Genomic DNA, 19,486 nt, shown 5'->3' with positions numbered 1-19,486 from the left:
CTTCTTTTAGTGTTGCTATCACTACTAGGAGTTGAGATTTCACCATGCAAATCTATCCTCTTTCCTTCAGAAAACCTTATGACATATCAACAGTTTCTGCATCATAACAGTGTCACATGTTTCTGTTAACACTTTATTTTAGCTGTCATTGAATTTCAGGAAGGATTGTGTGAAATTTGGGAAGGATTTTATACAATTCAGGAAGACTTCCTTGAATTGGACCAAAAATTTGATTCCCCTAGATCAATACGAATACATTGATCTCTGTGAAATCTATCAATTCATGAATAATAGTCTAATTCCATTATCATTGAATCATCGAATCAGATTTGTTTTGCTTTTAATTTTAATAACATAATTTGGAGTGACAGATTTTGTCTCCGGTGAGATCTCAGTTTAATCATTCACGGTGGTGTCGACGTCCGAAGAACAACGCGCTCTCTCCAGAAGAAAGCTACTATCTAATTCTGGTTACACGTCTGTCTTTGCTATCGCTTTTGGTAAAAGAGATATTGAGGTTTGTTTAATATTATTCATTACCTATTAAAATCGAGAAGACAATTGTTGGATGAATGCGATGCTGAAGACGATGATTGGTGGAGATGCTGGAGATGATGATTGCTGGAGGAAGACGATGCCATGAGAAGATAGAGACGAAGAACAAAAAGATATTTACTAATTAATTTAAGAGATATAATTAATATAATAAAAATGCTACTTTTGGAAAATGTGAATGTTTGTGTTAATTTTTGGAACAAAAACCTAAAATAGTACTAATCTAAGGTATATCTCTTAAAATTTTAAGTAGGCCAACATTTATATTTGATTATTTAATAATACGTATAACATTACTACAAATAGTGTTATATTTCTATATTTATAAGATAATTAGAAATGCTGCATTTTAAAAAATTAATTTTTAAAGTTAAGTTAACCAAAAATGTTTATATAATTTTAGGTCAACTTACAAGTATAAAACAAATGATAATTTTGACCACATTCGATTATACTTGATAAATATGTTCATATTTCTTAACAATAATTCGATTATACGCGGGTCTAATTTACTTATATATATCTAGATTATCAACATGAGTATAATGACATTACAACCGACTTTAGCCTATTGAAATGGAATACTTTACTTAGTTTACTGCATTTGTATTTGTTTTAAAAAAGTAGATGACTGCTCTTAACACTTTTCACACTTACCATATTAAAAGTTGTTGATGTTAAAATCTTCCGCAGAATTATTTCACGAAAGCTTAATTATTACCAGGTGAGAAAAGCATTCAAACTTCAAAGTGTGTGTGACAGAGGGTTTTTGAAAGCGACTGCTGTACGGACATTTGCAACAACTCCCCTATAAAGATTTTACTCAGCTAACACAAAAAAAAACAGAATCTATTCTCAACACAACACTAAAGACAATTTGTACCAACCACAGCCACAACCACAAGAGAGAGAATGGGAAAGAGAGCGACTAATGCTCTGAATTCTTTTAAATGTTTTGTTGCGACAAAAGCACATATCGGTTGTTGATGCAATTTAAGTTATATAACTTATACGTTAAACAACATCTCTGAAAGAAATGAATAAATTTTTTGAAGTTCAATCTTTTATTATTCATTTGTCTTTTCTTTTTTGGTCTCTACTTGGCCAAAGGGAATCCATGATAAGACACATGTTTTAGTTGGCACTGGCTGTTCTCATACCTGCAGTAATTGATTTCAATGAGTTTAAGAACGATTGTCGCAATCCGATAAATCTTTAATCCTCGGTCAGATTTCAAACCTCCAATGATACGGCTGAGTCCAGCTCTATTCTGTTAAGACGAACCGTCCCAAGGATATACTCTGGCAAATCGGTTTCCTCCTTTCCCTGCATTTGCATTTGCATTTGGTAGTTGAGCATTTAACCCATGGTCGCATTCAAACAGATGTTAAAGCACTCTTGCTTAAAGATATGATAACTCTAAACGAACCTCAATCAAGATGGCAAGATCAACAATGAGGCTTGTGACATAACCAAGGACCAGACCAATAACGCTCCTCGCAACAGCCGATGATCCAATATCTACATCAATCTGCAACACCACCGATTTTATAAGAACTCAGCAACCATATGTGTAATTTTCTACATGATCATGTGTCTGTATGTTACTGTTTATTATTTTTTTGGTTAATGAGAAAATATTGCAATGAAAGACACGAGAAAACTAGAGACTGTTATACCTCCAAAAAATTATCCTGCCTCAGGTACTTGCAGGTTACAGCTTTACCGAGCAAGCAGGCTTTTGTTCCAACAGCACGCTTAACCATCCAATATCCCTGTGTATCACCATGGCCGTTACAATGTAATTAAGATTACGATATTTCGAGAGGAAACGAGAAGAGAAGAGTCTACTTACCTGAACAATACTTGGAATTAGCTTAAATCTTGCGTCGCGGTAACTGTCACTCCCATCCACAAATTTTCCCAGGGATGAAGACTTGCTTACAGGTCGATCCGCAGCATAGTAGAGTACCAGAGAATAGTTAGGCTTTGCTGGTACCTGATAAGGAGAAAAAAAACGTTTTGACTTCTTCCAGACTCTAAATTGTTAGATGGACTTAAAGTAGGGAAAAATGATTGGTGATGGTAGTATGTACTATCACAATCACAATTCCAAAAATACTAGACACTATTAGTAATATACGTGTCGGCCGTGTGGCACATTGTTATTTATGGGTAAAAACAAAGACGAACACGAGGTTTAGTGACACAATCTTTATAAAAAGCTTAGAGATCAGTATTGATATATATAATCATATGGGTTGAGGTATTTTCTACTTGGACATTAGCATTTCCCTATTCAGACAAACTCTTGGAAAAAAGACTGATATATATATATATATATATAGATTTTATGTTGCAGATAGTTCAAACCTGAAGATTGATGACTAGGATGAATGGCAGCTTTTTCCCAAGGTCTGACTACAAATGAGAAAACTTCCAAATCAGGCACTTTCAACCACGGGAGACTATATGCATACAAAATTTAACTTATCGATAACTCAGGGAGTATCACCAGACTTAGCCACAAGGCGATGAGGTATACAATGCCTCGTGATAAATTGAGGTACGGTGACAAAAGTCGCACTTAAAACTGGTTTATAATAGGAAAGAAGGCCGCCAAGGCTAGTTAAAGACAGTCTAAAGGAGTACCTGGACAAGACATTTCGGATGCAGGGCGATGTTGTCTTCAGCTTTATCAACTTTGAACCAGTCCACGGATACAAGTGTCAGAAGGGGCTCCCCGCCCATCACCTTAAATTGCACCATAGATTTTATTAAATTTGGACAGTTTAAGATGTAGAAAGAATTGTTGAAGACACTTTGTTCGATAATCCAACTCGGGTTAAATTGCTCAGAATCAGAAATCAATCTAGAAATCTAATACACGCAGAAGTGCCCTAAGTTGAGAGATATAAAGAAACCAAAATCCGTATATCAGAAGTTCAGAAACATCATTCAGTCAAGGGAGGACCTGAATGCAGTGGCATCTAAAAACAGGCCCTCATAGTTTTCTATTCTATATCAAGCGATGTATGAATACAAATGTAGAATAATGTAGATGCAAGAATTTCAAAGTTACCTTTGCATTATCTTTTAGGTAGGTCTTTCCCCTGATCATAAACCCCATGCCACTAGGAGAGTTCCAGCAATTTGAGTCCTTATCACCATTTCCTTTGCGCAGGGATCCTTGGAACTGACTTGGATCGATACTCACAGGATCAACACTAGTATCTAATACATTACTTGCACCTGGAGCTAATGTCAAAATAGAGCTGATATATTAATGCACACTGAGATTGTAAAACAATATAGAAAAGTGCTTTTTAAATCTAATTTGCGTCAAATGTTTGTAAATTTATAAATTGGTCTTTTTCTCCAAACACAGAACTCAAGAATGGACTAGTTAGGAAATGGTAACTTCAACACCTATATAGATTTTTCATTTTCATCTAAATAAAGTAATTCTTTTAAAACAAAATGCTTGCATACTATGGAACTTTTGATTGACTTTGGGAACAAATACCGATAAGAGGTCCTCAAGTTACTTATTATATATAAAAACTTATATATTGATCCATTATACTGTCTATGTGAGCCACTGGTAAACTTAATGGACTAGTAAAAAAAGTAAAGAGAAAACCTTTAGGTCGCTTCAAAGATAAACTAGCGATTGCCCATGAAACATTCTTCAGTTTTACTTTTATCTCCTGTTTTTAACATTGAAACAACATAATTCAATATTATTTCAATAATTTCAATACAAGTTTCTCACCTCATGGGCTGTACATAAATACTTCATAGGAACATTGAACATCTAAGATTATATGTGGTATGTATTCTTCTATTTCCAAATTCATGAAGTTACTTAGAACTTCCATTTCCTCATTTCCTTTGTGCTTTGCCTTTTCATTTTAGTATATCTAGGGATGAAGTATAGGCTGTGAGACTCATCCAAAGCTAGAGAGTGATTTGGAGGTTTATCGGCTTTCCCGAGGGTTTATCTGTTTATACCAAGAGAAACACTTTCTGCGTTTTGGATGTTATATTTTAATCCTTCTGATTTCAATAAAAACAAAACATCTTCTGGGTTTTTATTTCTATCCAAGATTCTTTATTTTATAAATATGAAGATAGAATTTTCTATTGCCAAGAAGATATCAAAACCAAGTAGTTACCTTATTGTCCTGCTCGTCATCATCTTCATCGCTTTCCTCTTCATCAGATGATGAGTCTGTGGCATCATAAAACTGCTCCTCCAGTTCCTCATCTACATATTCACCATTGGAGACATCTGGTAACTTGGACTGTATAACCGTGGCAGAAGTTTCATACTTGAAGGCTGGGTTTGCTCCAATGTACTCCTTCAGACCTGATATACCATTAACAAGAACTTGAAACAAAAACCGTGTGGAACTTGTGACATCTAATGTAGTCAGAGTTCAGGCATACACTTTAACAGCATGCCAGCTAAAGGTTATTAATTTTTATGCCCAAAAAAAGAAACTTCCAATTGTTGCAAAAACGAAGCATAATACATCTATATTTATCTCAAACAAGTGTATCCGTGGATAGAAACTTCCAATTGTTGCAAACACGAAGCATAATACATCTAGATGTACTACATCATAACACAAATAAATCTTCAGATGTGCTCACAAGAGTCTCCCATTTCTCAATAGATGTTATATATACCACAAAGATCGCATCTCGACTTCTGCCTCATCTTTTGTGTTAATATTCTAAAATAAGATCTGGAAGGAGATAAGGCATACATCTAACCTGCTACTTGCAGGAGTAATGCATATGGAATAGTCTTTTCAAACTTTGAGTAGCTCGTTCTCTTCCATTTGCACCAACGTTTAGAGTGGATTTCTAGCATATGTGTGACAAGACAACTTGGAGTTTCTGCATCGCTGCGCTTTTTCAAGCTTCTGATTTCCCAAGTGGATGCTAAAATCAACAAGAACGAATAAGAAATGGAAGGTCTTAAAAGGAGGAATATACATTGCTAGGCATTATGTAAGTCCAAAGTGAGAAATAGCATTACAGATTCAGGGAGAAAGAAGAAAGGAAACATATACAATAAAGTAAGTAAAAATGAAAAGAAACTAGAATAAACTGGAGCAGCATCCCACATGATATGGCTTACAAGCCAAAATATTTCCCCAAGATCCTACGATTCAGTTTTAGATTTTGTGAGCCAGCTGTAGAACACAGCACGATTGCAGAGACAGATGGGCAAGTAAGCCAAGCAACTAAGTATACACAAGAACCTCTGGCTATAGAAGTACCCATTCAGATTAGTGTTTGAAACACTTGGATAGTAACAAGGAGAATGTACATTTACTGTATTGCCACCAGACATGCAGCATAGTGAAAAAAGAATACGCTATGGACAGAAAGGTTATTTATAAGAAAATATCTTACGTGTAATATCTGTACGTTTATATCCAGACTTTGGAGGCCGTTTCTTATGCACTGCTGGAAACTGTAAGATTGCTGCATACAAAAATACAGCATGTAAGAATGAATAGCTTGAGATATCCAATTAAATGATTCTTTAGATTGCACGGGTGAGAAAATCTCATCTAAAACAAATATCAAAGAGAAGAATGCATTGGAAAGATTTCTAGATGTCAGTGATGAAGCTGACAGATATTCCAAAATCTGTAACTGTGAAACCCAGATTTAGATGTAGGTTTCTTTAGCTTCTATACATGATCGACATGTTTTCCCCCCGGCTCATAAAGCAAGAGATAAACAATACAATCTGAATTCTCTTTTCTGTAATGTTCACTGATTTATAGTTGATGTTGCAGCCTATTAATAATGTTCATGGGTGGCTTTTTACTTTTTATGTATTTAGTTAGGCAATTCAAGGATAGAACATTCACCTAGTTAATTTGACCTTATACCATATATTTGACAACTCAATCATGTCTTCATACAACACAACTACAACCCAAACAGTTCACTAATCACCTAGTGAGAGGGCTAATATTAATCTCTACCATTATGCACAGCCAATCCAAACATCAGACTGGCAAAAGCACAAAAAACTTTAGAATAGAGTGTTCTCTACTTACTATATGTTCCATCTTGCCCGCGAACCCACTGTCTAGAGAAGATAAAGTCCCTTTTCGATTGCCATCTGCAGAAGATACTATTTAACCAATCAGTCCAATGAATAAGTGTAAAAGCTATCCACGGAATTAAGTGATATATGCAGAAAATGTACAACATGCCCAAGAGAGCAAGACGTTTTAACATACAAATCTTATTTACTAAGGAAAACGAGTGAGTGATCAGTGTGTCATCAAGGAAAACCAGAACTTTCAGTGAAACAGCATACCGCGAAAGATATTTAGGATCGTATACGCAGTAAATAACGTCATAGTGGCCCTCGTATGAGTCTATCTTTTCTGAATCACCTGTTACTGCATCCCACCTGTGTGGATAGTTAGAAAGGTCCAAGTGACAAATGACATCTATATCTTCAGAGAAATGAACTTACTCGTATCTTTGTTGTTTGTCAATATTCAAAAGCACTTCGAATACAGAATCTGCATTAGCTTCAACTACAGCAACTGCTTTCACAAGAACTCCTCGACCAGCCTAAAGAAGAAATCATGTTGACAAAAGCTGAGGGGCATCCTAAGCATTCAACCAATTACAGTTCTAACACCAGTGAACCACCAGTAGAAAAACAACCAAGTAAAGATAATAACATAAATTATCGCAATTATTCTAAATGCATAAGTTCTGGAGATGAGAACACTTAGTTATAACATCTAAATTCAAATTGTTACCTTGCCAAAAAGAATTAATAAGATGCAAATCACAAGGTAGCAAATATTGTAATGGAAGAATAAAATAAGATGGTTCAGTTTCCATTCCTCTGGGAATAATTTAACGTAATCCATGAAGAACAAAATACCAAATAGTTTCCCACACTAAGTAAGTTGGGACAGCCATGTAATGCATCACACAACCAAGAGAAATAAGTCACTGAAAGCTAAGTTCCAAGGGAAGAATGCCCCTTTGTTGCTATAAACCAATACCACATTCGACCAACGTGGGATTATAAGTTATAACAAAACACCATTTTCTAAAGCCACCATCCAAGAAACCCACTTCTAACCCATTCTTTGATATCTTTCTTACGGACGAGATTTTTCCAACATGCATTTTTGCATGGAATTTAGGTCCAACGTGAATATCTATGGAGTTAACAGCCAATAACTATGTCCAAAACACTCTCTACGGGTCTAAGAAAAACCAGTCCATAAGAGCTAGCTCGTAAAAAGTGAATACCCATGTACCAATGGTTTTTTTAACCAATAGACCAATCTCTTATAATATTGGTTTTAATTTATAATCCAAGCAGTTCCCTCTATAGTTGGACACGTATTCTCTGAATCAAAGTAAATATACCTTGAAGTTAGCCACATCTTCAAAAATCCTAACACCTGCAAACAATATAGAGAAAATAAATAATTGAATGCTATGTATCAAAGAGCAAGCAAAGGAATAAGATTAACGTGTTTGGGCAAGTCACGAAACTGTGAACATTAAGGACTACTATATTTACATACAACATTCAGATTATAGATGAATAACAGCCACCTAAATAAACTGGAAAAATATGTCTGCATTCTTTTGGTGTCTTCTACAATTACCTTTTTATAAATGATAGAGAAGTAAACATAGTGAAAAGGAGACACCACAGAAAATGCATTTTAATGCATGTTTTATCGTATAAATAAAGTGGGACATTCTAATTGACCCCATTATTGGTTCTGTAGATGAAAAAACTGTTATGAGTAGGTTTTCTGATATCAAAACGCTACTGTTTACTGCCAAACATACCATTGATTGTACGTACACATTTCCACTGATGTGCCTCGATTGCATCTCCATTGTCACCACCCTCGTAGAAACCATCACCTCTGACATCATTAACCAAGGTAGAGGATTGCCTCAAAAGAGTTTCTGGACCTGTCAGTTTAAGAACATAATCACACATCTTTGTTTTGAGCGTAAAGTAACTTTCAGGTGATCCCTAGTCTTGTTCATGAATAACCACAAGATAAAATCATACGAAATCAAATTAACTAAAGAACCGGACCTATCAATGCATAATAAAGTCAAGAATTGAAGGATTAGAACTATAGTTTCACTAATATATACAGGAGATGAGAACATATATTTGATTCTGGTATCGATCTAGCTAGTTTTGTGAAGAAACGATCAGAATCTTCAGGACCACTTTTCCCCAACATATCATTTTAGATTTGCCCAACCCAAAGATAGGAGGGACTAGGAAATAGGCAATGAGTTCTATTTTTTTTTTCCAATGCAAGATTTGGAGATCCCCTCATAAGCTACAACAACATTTGTATGCTATATACCAACAAATGAACTTATAAGTTATAACAATCTGGACGCATAATTTTGTATATATACAAATATATATATTTGATAACAAAAAATATGTATATATCAAAAACTTGACAAAATAACATGACAGCATTTTCATTTTCTATTGAGTAATCATTTCCGAACGTTTATGCATGCTAGTGGAAGATGCTGAAGCTAAACAAGCCCATAAACTTGAGATAAAGCATATTACCTTGCCCAATTCGGATAAGCTTTTTTAACCCATAAGCATAACGCCTTACTCTAGGTCGATGTCCTTCCAGATTGATGCTTCAAAAGAATAAAAGAGTACGATTCAGCAGTAGTGGACTTCTACTATTTGAAGCAATTTCATCTGCTTAAGAACTGTGAGTATAACATCACAATGTTATGCATTTTCTCAATAACTATACAGTTAGGCCCCCAAAACAGGAATTACGTAGCTATTAATAAATATCATCTAAGGCACTAATCATCTGATTATTAGATCATACTTGGCCTCCATGCTTAACTTTGTTCTTGTGCTTCCGCCTCTCGATAGTGCATATTCAGCCTTCCAAAACAGAAAAAACAGTAATCAGAATTTATTTTTTATAGTAACCGCTGATACCTCATTCCAATAAGCAGTAAATAAATGCTCCAACAACAATAAGCAAAAAAAACGGAAAAAGTAGCCAATCATTTGCAAAGAAAACTTCAATACATTACATGACGCTATAAAACTTGGACACAGTCTCCGTATTACCTGCTGTTTTGCTTCCTCAAAAGCCTCAACCCATTTCAAGGCTTCTCCAGCGGTAGCACAAGCAATCTAAAATACAGTTTCCAGAAAGAAAGAAAAGAGTAAGTTAATACACCTGGGTTAGGCAAACATGCTTACCAGAAACAATATAATTTTAGATTTTGATATGCACTTTCAGGGTAACAAAATTGTTTCAAGACATTTACTCAATAAGTTAACTGACTAGTTCATCCAAGTGAGCAGATACAAAAAAAAAAAAATCATAGGCCTTCGACAGAACAGACTCATGTTCACAGTGGGAAGCTTTAATTCTAGTGAGCATTTGTCACAAGTATATAGCAAAGATGGAAATTGAACTTACTTCTCCTTTTTTTGACTCGTCCAACCGGTTATAGAACCTTATGACGTAGACATCCTACAAGATATAGTAGAAATAAACTAGTAAGTGTACCTGCTTCATTTAGACTCATACTTTGATTCATTAGAGCGTACAACTAATATGCAAAATAGGGAATAACAAATCTATTATTTACGCAGATTGCAGTTATAGAAGTAGAGACTGGAAAGAATTACCCCATGATTAACTTTGCGACGTCCAAGCTCTTCAACCATCATTGTAGGCCCTATGACACCACGCCTTATAGGTTTCTAGACAAACAGAAAGACCAAACGGATATAATAGAACTTCAAAACACATCGAAAAGAAAAGATAGAGACCAACAGACATCGCGCATAGCAATATAATCTAACTCTAACTCTTGGAACTCTTTAACAATGCAACAGTGATCGCAAAATAACAAGATCAGACCCAAGAAACATCTAACTCTTGGAAGTAATACACGTAAACACACCTACACAGTTCTGACTGATACCATGTTCTTGCCATTCACATAAACTAAGCAGAGAAGGCGTTTCCTTTGAAATTTCCAAGTAAACAACAAGCAAAATATCAACAGCCAAAAAAAAAAGAGAAAACACTATTGCTTCTTCTACCATCTAGATTCTCAAAACCAAAGGTTAAAGCAATTTCGAGAAAATTTTGAAAAACAATTTACCAAAAAAAACAAAAATTAAAAACAATTTCCCAAAAAATCAGAAAAACACCAAATTCAAGGAAAAAGGATTAAGAAGAAAAAGCATACAATTTCTGGATTCTCGTGAGGATCTCTTTTATACATCTCGACGTATTTGCCTCTAATGAAAAGGAAACGGAGGTTACAGTACTCATGCCCGATCTTATTCACACCCAAATGATACACCCATCCTGAACATTCGAAGGTTCCTCCTTCTCCGCCGCTGCTAAGGCTACTGCTTCCACTATCATTAAGATCTCCGGAGAAGCTAACTTTTCCGAGGTTCCCGGAAACATTCTTCTCCGATCCTTCGCCGGTAACAACCTTCTTCGATCCAGGCGATGTCATCGCCTTTCACCGGATCCAATCACAACAACTCTGCTAGATTTGAATCGTTCGTTGCTTCATTCAAATTCAATTTTGAGAATCAATTTTTTCTTTTTCTGTCCCTCCCCTCAATTATGGATTGGAGAGAGTTGTTTGGTTTTGGGTTCATTGATTCTGTGAGCCTACTACTCTGCGACAAATTTATGTCCTCCAATTAAAACATTACACGTTAGGTCAATGTTAATGTTTGGTTTTTCCCTTTTCATACTTTGCATTAAAACGAAAAAGACATTAGGTACGATTATCAACCTTTTTCTTTTTTTTGTTTAAACATACCGGCATGCAAAACACGTCGACACGGAGGGATAATCAAAGTTAGTTAAATTCACTAAATACGCTGCCGTTAATAAAGTAGAAAAAAACTTACCGAAATCAAAACAGTAGAAAACATTATTGTTTGCCATACTATGATTGTAATGAGTGTATTAATCCGCCGGTGGTATAGTGGTACCAACCCTACATATATAGGAACAGTAACTGTGTAGACCCCAATTTAGTCTCCTTGCATGTGGGGAAATACTGATAGAGACCATTCGTCTACCTATCAGCAGAAGAGGTTCCTAAGCTCAAAAGAGGGAAAGATCAAACACTGATAGAATTCAAAGCCGTTCGTAGTAGACGAGAATGATCTTGGCCGTTCGTTACTTGGCTTTCGTATGTATTTTAGTGAGGTTACTCTTTTGGTTTATGTGACACTATTAATCACAGCGTAATTTGTTTGCCCCAAACTCAGATTATCAACATTTTGAGACTTAATAAAAGGAGAAAATTATGGACAGAAAGTAGCAGCATCACTCTATGTTTGGTAGGCGAGAATTTGATGAATGTTCCACAACTTTAGCTTCCTTCCTTTACGAAAACACGCTACTCAAGAACCCCCTGCAAGTATCCCTAACATTTAGCTTTACACACACGCACGATGCTAATTTAAATAACTAACTAGTGTTCATTACCAGATTCCTGACCGCCTCTTGCTTTGCTCCCTGAATGTGGAAAAACATTCTCAGTTATTGTTCAAAATGATCATAAACCCTGTGTGGCAATAAGAAGCACCATTTTGAAACAGGTTTTACCTTGATTTTCCAGAGAAGGCATCGTCGATTTGCTCAGGGGTTGGCCTTTCAGAGTACGTTGCTAGCAATACATATTTTTCCTTTCCATTTTCCTCGTTCACCCTCTTGTAAAGCTCATACCGGTAAGGATAAGACATCCTGACCAAATTCAGGTCAAAGATTCAGAATGGATTGACATTGACAACAATTTTTCTCTACCTCACAATCCAACAACTGTACCTTAGAGCACCCATTATAGGGTATTGTGTTCCCAAATAATAGAGAAGCCGAAATACATAGCAGTTGTCAAACGTTAAGGCATATTCAAGCCTTTGCTCCCTGCCCATTGTCTGAGACACCAAGGAAATTATAAGCAACATAACCTTCTTATCAGATGGTTAAGGAATCATTGTGTGTGCTTACTTGCATTATGCCACTTGAAGCGGGTAAGTCCTGGGTATCATAAGGTATATTAAACCATGTTACACACAAGAGATATCAATGTAACCACATAGTCTCTGTATAGAAAATGTAAGCAAAAAAATGTACCTTGAGGCGAGGATTGATAAGTACAACTGGCCTTTTCCCAGCAGCAGTAGTCATCGCTTGTAGATCCTAACAAAAAAATTTAGTATATTTTATAAGATGATGTCACTATGTTCAAGTGAATGACGACTTCTAGGATTTCAAGCTCCTTACATCTATAATACAGTTTCCAACAGCATTTTGTGGAGCCACTAAGATAAATATGTCGTCTTCTTCATCAACTTCTTTACCACCTGTCATTGCCGACACAGCTTTGTTTATGTGTGCCTCAAAAGAACCAAAGAGCAGGATAATGTGTATTTCATTGTATCCGGACAAATATATCCAACTTGTTATGCATCACAAGTTTGATTGTGTACACACAACAATATTCTGACGATGGTGCAGTTTTTGTAAATTATCTTGTTACTAAAGCCAGACTATGATATCGTCAAGAGGTATTTGTTAGTTTTTTGCAGATATATCTTGAAAAGAACTGAGTTTTGTATGTTACCAATTGCACCAATCTTGACGAAAGTTCCCAAAGTTTCATCATCACCCCAGTCCATATATTCTAAAATCTTTCTAGTGCCTGCCAACTGCAGTGGCATCCCAGCGAGTGCACCTTCCCCCATTGACCCCTGAACACAAACCTGGAAGAGGGAAGAAGCTGAAGGAAGAAGAATATCCAAGTAACATCACTTAGTCTTCCAAACTATGTATACCTTCACTCTTTTTCCATCGTCAGCGAATGATAAAGCTAAAACTCGAACAAGTTCCATCAAGGTTCCTATCCGGTAAACATCCTATGTATCACAATAGCTCGTGATTTTTGATAAAACTCTATAGCATTAGAAATGATATATAAAAAAACTAGTGAAATGGATAACTGACCATTTCCGGATTTAGCTCTGGGATATTTATGTCCACCTAATCAGTTGTAACAGCATAGTTAACCAGCTTAGTAAATATGAAATAAAGGCGAAATGCTACACTGCAAATAGATTTGTGCGGATAAGCCTCACCCGAAGACGGGTGTTCCCGTCCTTGATAGATCTAGTTGTGGCTTGCAGCACATCTTCATAAAAATAATCCCTGATATCCCTCGAATGCGGAATGTTATTCAATCTCGTCGGTATTCCTCTCCATTTATCCTGAAAGAAATGTTACATGACATATATAAGAACATCTTCCAATTTATGTACTGCTTGTTAGCTTCAAAGAGAATTATTATTTAAGGACCTGAACAGGAGATGCTTTATCTGCAAGGACCTGTTTCAGAATTAGCATTGCATGCATACAGTGGTAATCAAATCAAAGTTAAAAAAGAAGTCAAAAGGAATAATTTAGTCCTACAAAATAATGATTGACCATAAAATCTTTAAACACACTAAGGGAGCACCTGAATATCTTTTTCTATGGTAAATGTGGCCATAAAACTTGAGTAAGACTATTGTTTAAAATGCCGGAATCAAAATTATAAGGACACCAAAAAGATGAGTTTTTTTCTTTCTAATGGAAACAAAAGAGACAGGGTACTTAAGAAAGTATTTTCTAAATAACCTAAAGTAGAGAAAGACCTGAAACAAATTAAGATTACAAGGATTGGGAAAACTCATCTTAAATTGGAAAACACTGACCCTGCTATCAAGAATGGCACCACGAAAAATATACATATAGAAATGTGTGACTACTTGCCAGTCTTTATCATTCTGTTTAACTGTATCTGAGACAATAGAGTCTGTGTCTCCCCGAAAACCACTTCTTTTGGCCTGTTTGCATCAATCTGTGTTCGAATGGGATGATACCAAACCACAAATATCAATGATGGCATCGCAATAAATTTTAAGAACCAAAAAGGTAAGAAAGGAAAAAAAATTGCCTAATACCTTGACCATAACATCTGAGTATGCAGAAATAATCGCTTCAGAATTTTGTTTGTATATTTGCAAACGTGCTTTTACCTTCAACAAAATAAACTAATGAGATTACAGTTGAAGGTAGGCAAATATTGAGAAGCAAGTAATAAGTCCAACAGGTTACCTTCGCCTCTGTATCATCAGGGCGTGTAACCAGTCTTGCTTTAATTTCATCTGATTCAGGAGGGTAATTTTTAATGTGATAAATTTTTCCAGTCACTGGGTCTAATCTCCTACCAACACATCTGTCGATTAGAATTTCATCAGGAACCTGTCATTAAGAACGGCAAATAAGAAAAGAAACATAGACATGTATAGTGAACATATAATAGTGCCTTTAACACCTATTGAGAAAATAGATATCATACGCAGTAAGAGTAATTTGCACGTACATCTAACAAGAGAAAAATGTCAGGTTTGAAGTTCAGTTTGTCCAGACTTTGTGCTTGAGCAAAACTCCGTGGAAATCCATCAAGAAGCCATCCATGCTCTTTAGCATCTTCACGTGATAATCTTCCAGCCACCATCTAGAAAAGTAGTAGATATCAGAGGAAGAATGATAAAATAGTACATGAAGAAGGTAAGAAAAATCAGTACCGCGATAACAATCTCATCCGGAACCAGACTACCCGAATTCATGAACTCTTTTGCTCTCTTTCCGATATCTGTCCCGGCTGAAACCTCTGCCCTCAAGAGATCTCCCGTTGATATGTGCACCAAACCAAACTGCATGAGCAAGAAACAAAAAAACTGACATGATTTACATGTAGATATGCAAACATCGACAGCATAATCTTAAACAGTGTGAAGATTGTGAAGGTGAAATAAAAACTAGAATGGGAATTGTACAAAACTAAAACAAGAGCAGATATTTCCCACGTTGTTAACAAGCTCTACTCGTTCTACTCTTCACCACACAACATCCATACTGTGTTACATAACTGTTTCACAGATTCTAATTGGGCATCTTGTTCAAATACAAAGAGAAGAACATATACTACTTTGTTTTGTTACTATAAAATTCATATTGTAGACTCTTGGTTTCATGGAAGTGTGTGAAAATAGACAACTGTTCGTATATACTCTACTGAGGTAGAACACCGTGCAATGGCATTGACTACTCGTTAACTCATCTAGTTAACAGCACTGCATCAAGACTTCCAAATTACACCATTGTTATCAGAAAAGATTCAAGATGGGCTGAAATCAGTAGATCAGCTCGCAGATTTACTAAGAAAATCTCTCAATCCGGCGGAGTTTCATTGATAGATATCCGAAAAATATTAACACATTAGAGTTGTGTATACCAACTTCAACATCAGAATTATAAACCATGATTTGGTGTTTATTAGTTGTGATGGTTATACAAGTAATGCAATGTATCATTTGTGTTGGAGAATCACTAAAGTCTGCATACGTTAAACTAATATAGTAATGAAACAGAACAAGAAACAGATAGGGAGCAATGAAATAGTACTAACCTTGTGAACAATGAGCTCACATTGAGTGCCTTTACCCGAAGCCGGTGCACCCGAAATCATCACCTTCAATGGTTCACTTATCGAACACCTAATCTGGTAATCCCAAAAAGCGAAAAACAAAATTGGATTGTATGTGATTGTAACACATTTGAGGAAATTGGATTGAATCAGGTAATTAATTAGAAGAAAACAAAAACCTGAGAGCTGGAGGTGGAGAAGGAGTGAGAAGTCCGGTGAGGGACGACGGAGAAGGAGAGACGACGGCGGAGACGGCGGTGGCGGATCGGTGATTGTAAGAGAGGAGACAACGGAGAAAGCGATGAAGTGGAAACAGAGGAGCGAGACGAAGAAGATGAAGAGAAATGAGCAGAGGTGAGAGAAAGAGACGCCATTGTTAAATCCTCCTTGGCTCCCGTTGCAGTTGGAGATGATCAATTACAACATTTTCTCTGGACTAGAGATTTTTAACCGAGAAAAAATAAATTAAATCCAAATCTTTTTTTTTCTTTTGTCGTGAGTCGTGACTGGCTCGTATCCATTAACCAGGTTGACAAGTGTACGTATCTGTGGCTGGTATATGATGAAAAAAATTTCACTTTAGACTTTCTCTTCACAACTTGGTAAGCGTGTTGTAATCAAAACGGAAAGAACTCAAAATTAATCTTCCAATATTAAGTAAAAAATAAACACTTTTTAGGTTCAGAGGCATTACCATAGAAAGATACAACAAAAATTTAATTAAAGAGGAAATAAATTGTTCCTACATGAAAGAAACGACGAATAAAGAAAAATTTGAAGCTTCAGTATGACAAAATGAACCCTTACACATCCTTTTGTTGGAGCAATTATATATGGCTTGATTGATGCCTTTGCTTAAACGATATCGTTTCACTCCAAAAAGTTAATCAATTTCTCTTGAGCCGTAACCGTAAGCCTCTGGTCTCCTCCCTCCTTAGTCAAGTTTCACCGAAGAAAACAAGTAGTGCACGAACCAGAAGGAAGAGAGGAAACCAATGGTACCTGTTGCGAGCATGATTGCCAAGACCATAAAGAGAGAGTACCCGAGATAAAGAGTTGCTGAAACTGGTCCACTCAAGCTTTTCAGGTCAAAGACTAGATAATTTATCGAGTATATGAAGATGTAGATTGCAACGGATCCTGATGCAAAGAAGGATTTCCACCACCATTTATAGTCTTCAACACACAGGTGCATGTATGTTAGCACTAGGGAAACCTCGGCACACACTACCACAAGAAGGATCATTACAACAAAAAGGAATCCAAAGACATAGTAGACACGTCCCATCCAGATGCTAGACATGATGAAGAAAAGCTCGATGAAGAGGGTCCCAAACGGAAGTGTTCCAGCGCCCAGAACCAGAAGCCACGATGGGTATTTCTGAGCTGGGATCTCCCGAGGAATTTGGTTGGTTCGAACTGGGAACTCAATGTGTGGAGCCTTGGCTCCAAAGTAACCGCCGATAAGAGTGAGAGGAACCGAGATGCAAAACCACAGGAGGATGAGGATAACAAATAGCGAGAAAGGAATGGCTCCGGTACTATGGCTACCCCATAGAAGGAAGTTGAGCGTTGTAAGGATCAGAAAAGCAATACCCGGGAAAAAGCAAGCAGCTTTCCATGCAACAGACATCCATCCACGGTGATCGCCACAGCCAATTGTCCTCCAGAGACGAACAGAAACATAACCAGCTGCAATGCCTAGAATCATGTAGAAGAAGAGCATGCCCGTGATAAGTGTTCCACGTGAAGCCGGTGACATGAACCCAAGAGCAGCAAACAAAATGGTTACAACAGCCATGCCAAGAATCTGAACTCCGTCACCAACCATGACACACAAAAGGGAGGCGTTTGATGGAGCACGGAAAACATCACCCACAACAAGCTTCCACCCAGATAACTCTTCGTTCATCTGAGCCTGAGCCTCCTTGTCAAGCTCCTCATAGCGGGTCAAATCTCGCCTAACAGTTCTCAAGAATATCACGAGGACGATACCAGCCAAGAAAGTGATTACCATTAGAGAGTTCAAGATTGAGAACCAATGAACCTTTGAACCCTCCATCTTCAAATACGCATCCCACCTAGATGGCCATTTGATGTCACTCTCCTCAAAACTAACTTCATACGAGAAGACAATGGACTGACCTTCCTTAACAGACATGGATACACTAGTCGAATCACATTTGATCGGAGTGGTGTATCTTTCATACATTTTCAACTTCTTTGTAGAGTCACCATTATGAGAAAAACTACAAGGAACCACCTCAAACCCAACAACCATATACCCAGGCACATCTGAATCTTTCTTCCCAATCGTGGGAATCACCTCAGCTGCATCCCCAGTACCCATGACACGTGCCACATTAGCAGCCTCTTCATACTTATGAACAAGAACCTTAAACTTCAAGTGGTTAAAAACATAATAAACATCCTGAACCTTGATCCCAACAGGGTACCCAGTCCACCTCAAAACATACCCATCTTTCTTAGTATACCTAATCGCCGGCAAATTATCAAGCATAGGATTAACTTGATACATCTCATCAATCCTCTTCTTCAAAAGCTTAAAACTATCAGCAGACAACTTGTCAGTCTGACAAAGAAAGATCTCACTCTCGTTCTTAAACATTTTAAACCTATAAGGAGAATTCTCAATCCGATCTCCCATAAGAAGCTCACCTAAATTCTCAGCACTATCCTTAATCCCCTCAGAGGGTTGACAAAAGGGTAAACTATAATAGCTAAAGGGCATTTCGGTTTCGATAGAAGTAAGTGAATTCACCTTCACATTCAAGTAATCACCAACTTCATACTTGTGTGGGTAGCTTCCCGGAAGGTAAAAACCAAAACTTGAATGAACAACCGACAAAATCGCAAGTACCCAGATCCCAACTCGATCCATCGACCTCATATCTGGATTTGCATATAAAAGAAATAAACACCTTTGTCAGATCCGGATCGGTTAACAGTTTTAACAAGAGAAGCTCAGATCTAGACAAAAATCGACGAAGGAGACAGATAAAAATAAAAGTTTGAGAGATGATGAGATTAGTGGTTGTGGAAGCGGGAAAAGAAAGATCGGAACTCACCTATTCCGGCGGAGGAGAGATTTGGCAGCGAAGAAGTGAGAATTTATCGGTGAAGGAACGCATGAGTCTTTTTAATACGACGCGTCAGTAGAAATAACAACACCGACGCATGTTATAACTACGTTTTGACGAAACTACCCTCCATGACTCATCGTAATTACCACATTACTGCACCGTCAGTTTTAGTTATATTTTGCGTTTTTTTTTTTTTTTTTTTTTTTTTT

At 36.7% G+C, this 19,486-nt stretch overlaps 3 protein-coding genes across 5 annotated transcripts; all 3 read right to left on the bottom strand.

The window, feature by feature from the left end:
- Positions 1,464-11,297, bottom strand: LOC109124404 (protein ENHANCED DISEASE RESISTANCE 2-like). 3 transcript variants are annotated; one of them, XM_010437102.1, is made up of 23 exons: positions 10,861-11,297; positions 10,292-10,366; positions 10,080-10,133; positions 9,722-9,787; positions 9,471-9,529; positions 9,191-9,267; positions 8,428-8,556; positions 7,993-8,027; positions 7,073-7,173; positions 6,911-7,006; positions 6,645-6,721; positions 5,986-6,057; positions 5,338-5,508; positions 4,734-4,927; positions 4,199-4,265; positions 3,638-3,807; positions 3,208-3,309; positions 2,929-2,976; positions 2,411-2,554; positions 2,235-2,330; positions 1,985-2,086; positions 1,795-1,881; positions 1,464-1,715 (listed from the first exon to the last, which is right to left on the bottom strand). In XM_010437102.1, exons 1-23 carry the CDS (start codon positions 11,137-11,139, stop codon positions 1,710-1,712), a joined length of 2,307 nt encoding a protein of 768 aa, XP_010435404.1. In that variant the 5' UTR covers positions 11,140-11,297; the 3' UTR covers positions 1,464-1,709. The 3 variants fall into 3 exon arrangements, with proteins under 3 accessions (XP_010435404.1, XP_010435403.1, XP_010435406.1); XM_010437101.2 differs by having other exon boundaries at positions 3,638-3,813; positions 10,861-11,296; XM_010437104.1 differs by having other exon boundaries at positions 3,638-3,813; positions 6,645-6,709; positions 10,861-11,296.
- On the bottom strand, positions 11,772-16,633 carry LOC104719239 (adenylate kinase 5, chloroplastic). The gene is made up of 19 exons (XM_010437100.2): positions 16,353-16,633; positions 16,156-16,248; positions 15,272-15,400; positions 15,067-15,201; positions 14,799-14,945; positions 14,645-14,719; positions 14,454-14,541; positions 13,998-14,017; positions 13,781-13,909; positions 13,650-13,685; positions 13,481-13,561; positions 13,270-13,408; positions 12,930-13,009; positions 12,780-12,845; positions 12,654-12,683; positions 12,471-12,580; positions 12,252-12,389; positions 12,132-12,161; positions 11,772-12,057 (listed from the first exon to the last, which is right to left on the bottom strand). Exons 1-19 carry the CDS (start codon positions 16,545-16,547, stop codon positions 12,030-12,032), a joined length of 1,749 nt encoding a protein of 582 aa, XP_010435402.1. The 5' UTR covers positions 16,548-16,633; the 3' UTR covers positions 11,772-12,029.
- LOC104719238 (transmembrane 9 superfamily member 11) lies at positions 16,803-19,416 on the bottom strand. Its single transcript, XM_019231197.1, has 2 exons — positions 19,263-19,416; positions 16,803-19,086 (listed from the first exon to the last, which is right to left on the bottom strand). Exon 2 carries the CDS (start codon positions 19,082-19,084, stop codon positions 17,108-17,110), a length of 1,977 nt encoding a protein of 658 aa, XP_019086742.1. The 5' UTR covers positions 19,085-19,086; positions 19,263-19,416; the 3' UTR covers positions 16,803-17,107.

This window comes from Camelina sativa, chromosome 10 (assembly GCF_000633955.1).
Source record: "Camelina sativa cultivar DH55 chromosome 10, Cs, whole genome shotgun sequence".
NCBI classification, from domain to species: domain Eukaryota; kingdom Viridiplantae; phylum Streptophyta; class Magnoliopsida; order Brassicales; family Brassicaceae; genus Camelina; species Camelina sativa.
The sequence above is the reverse complement of the archived record's forward strand: the minus strand, read 5'-3'. Positions and strand labels throughout refer to the sequence as shown.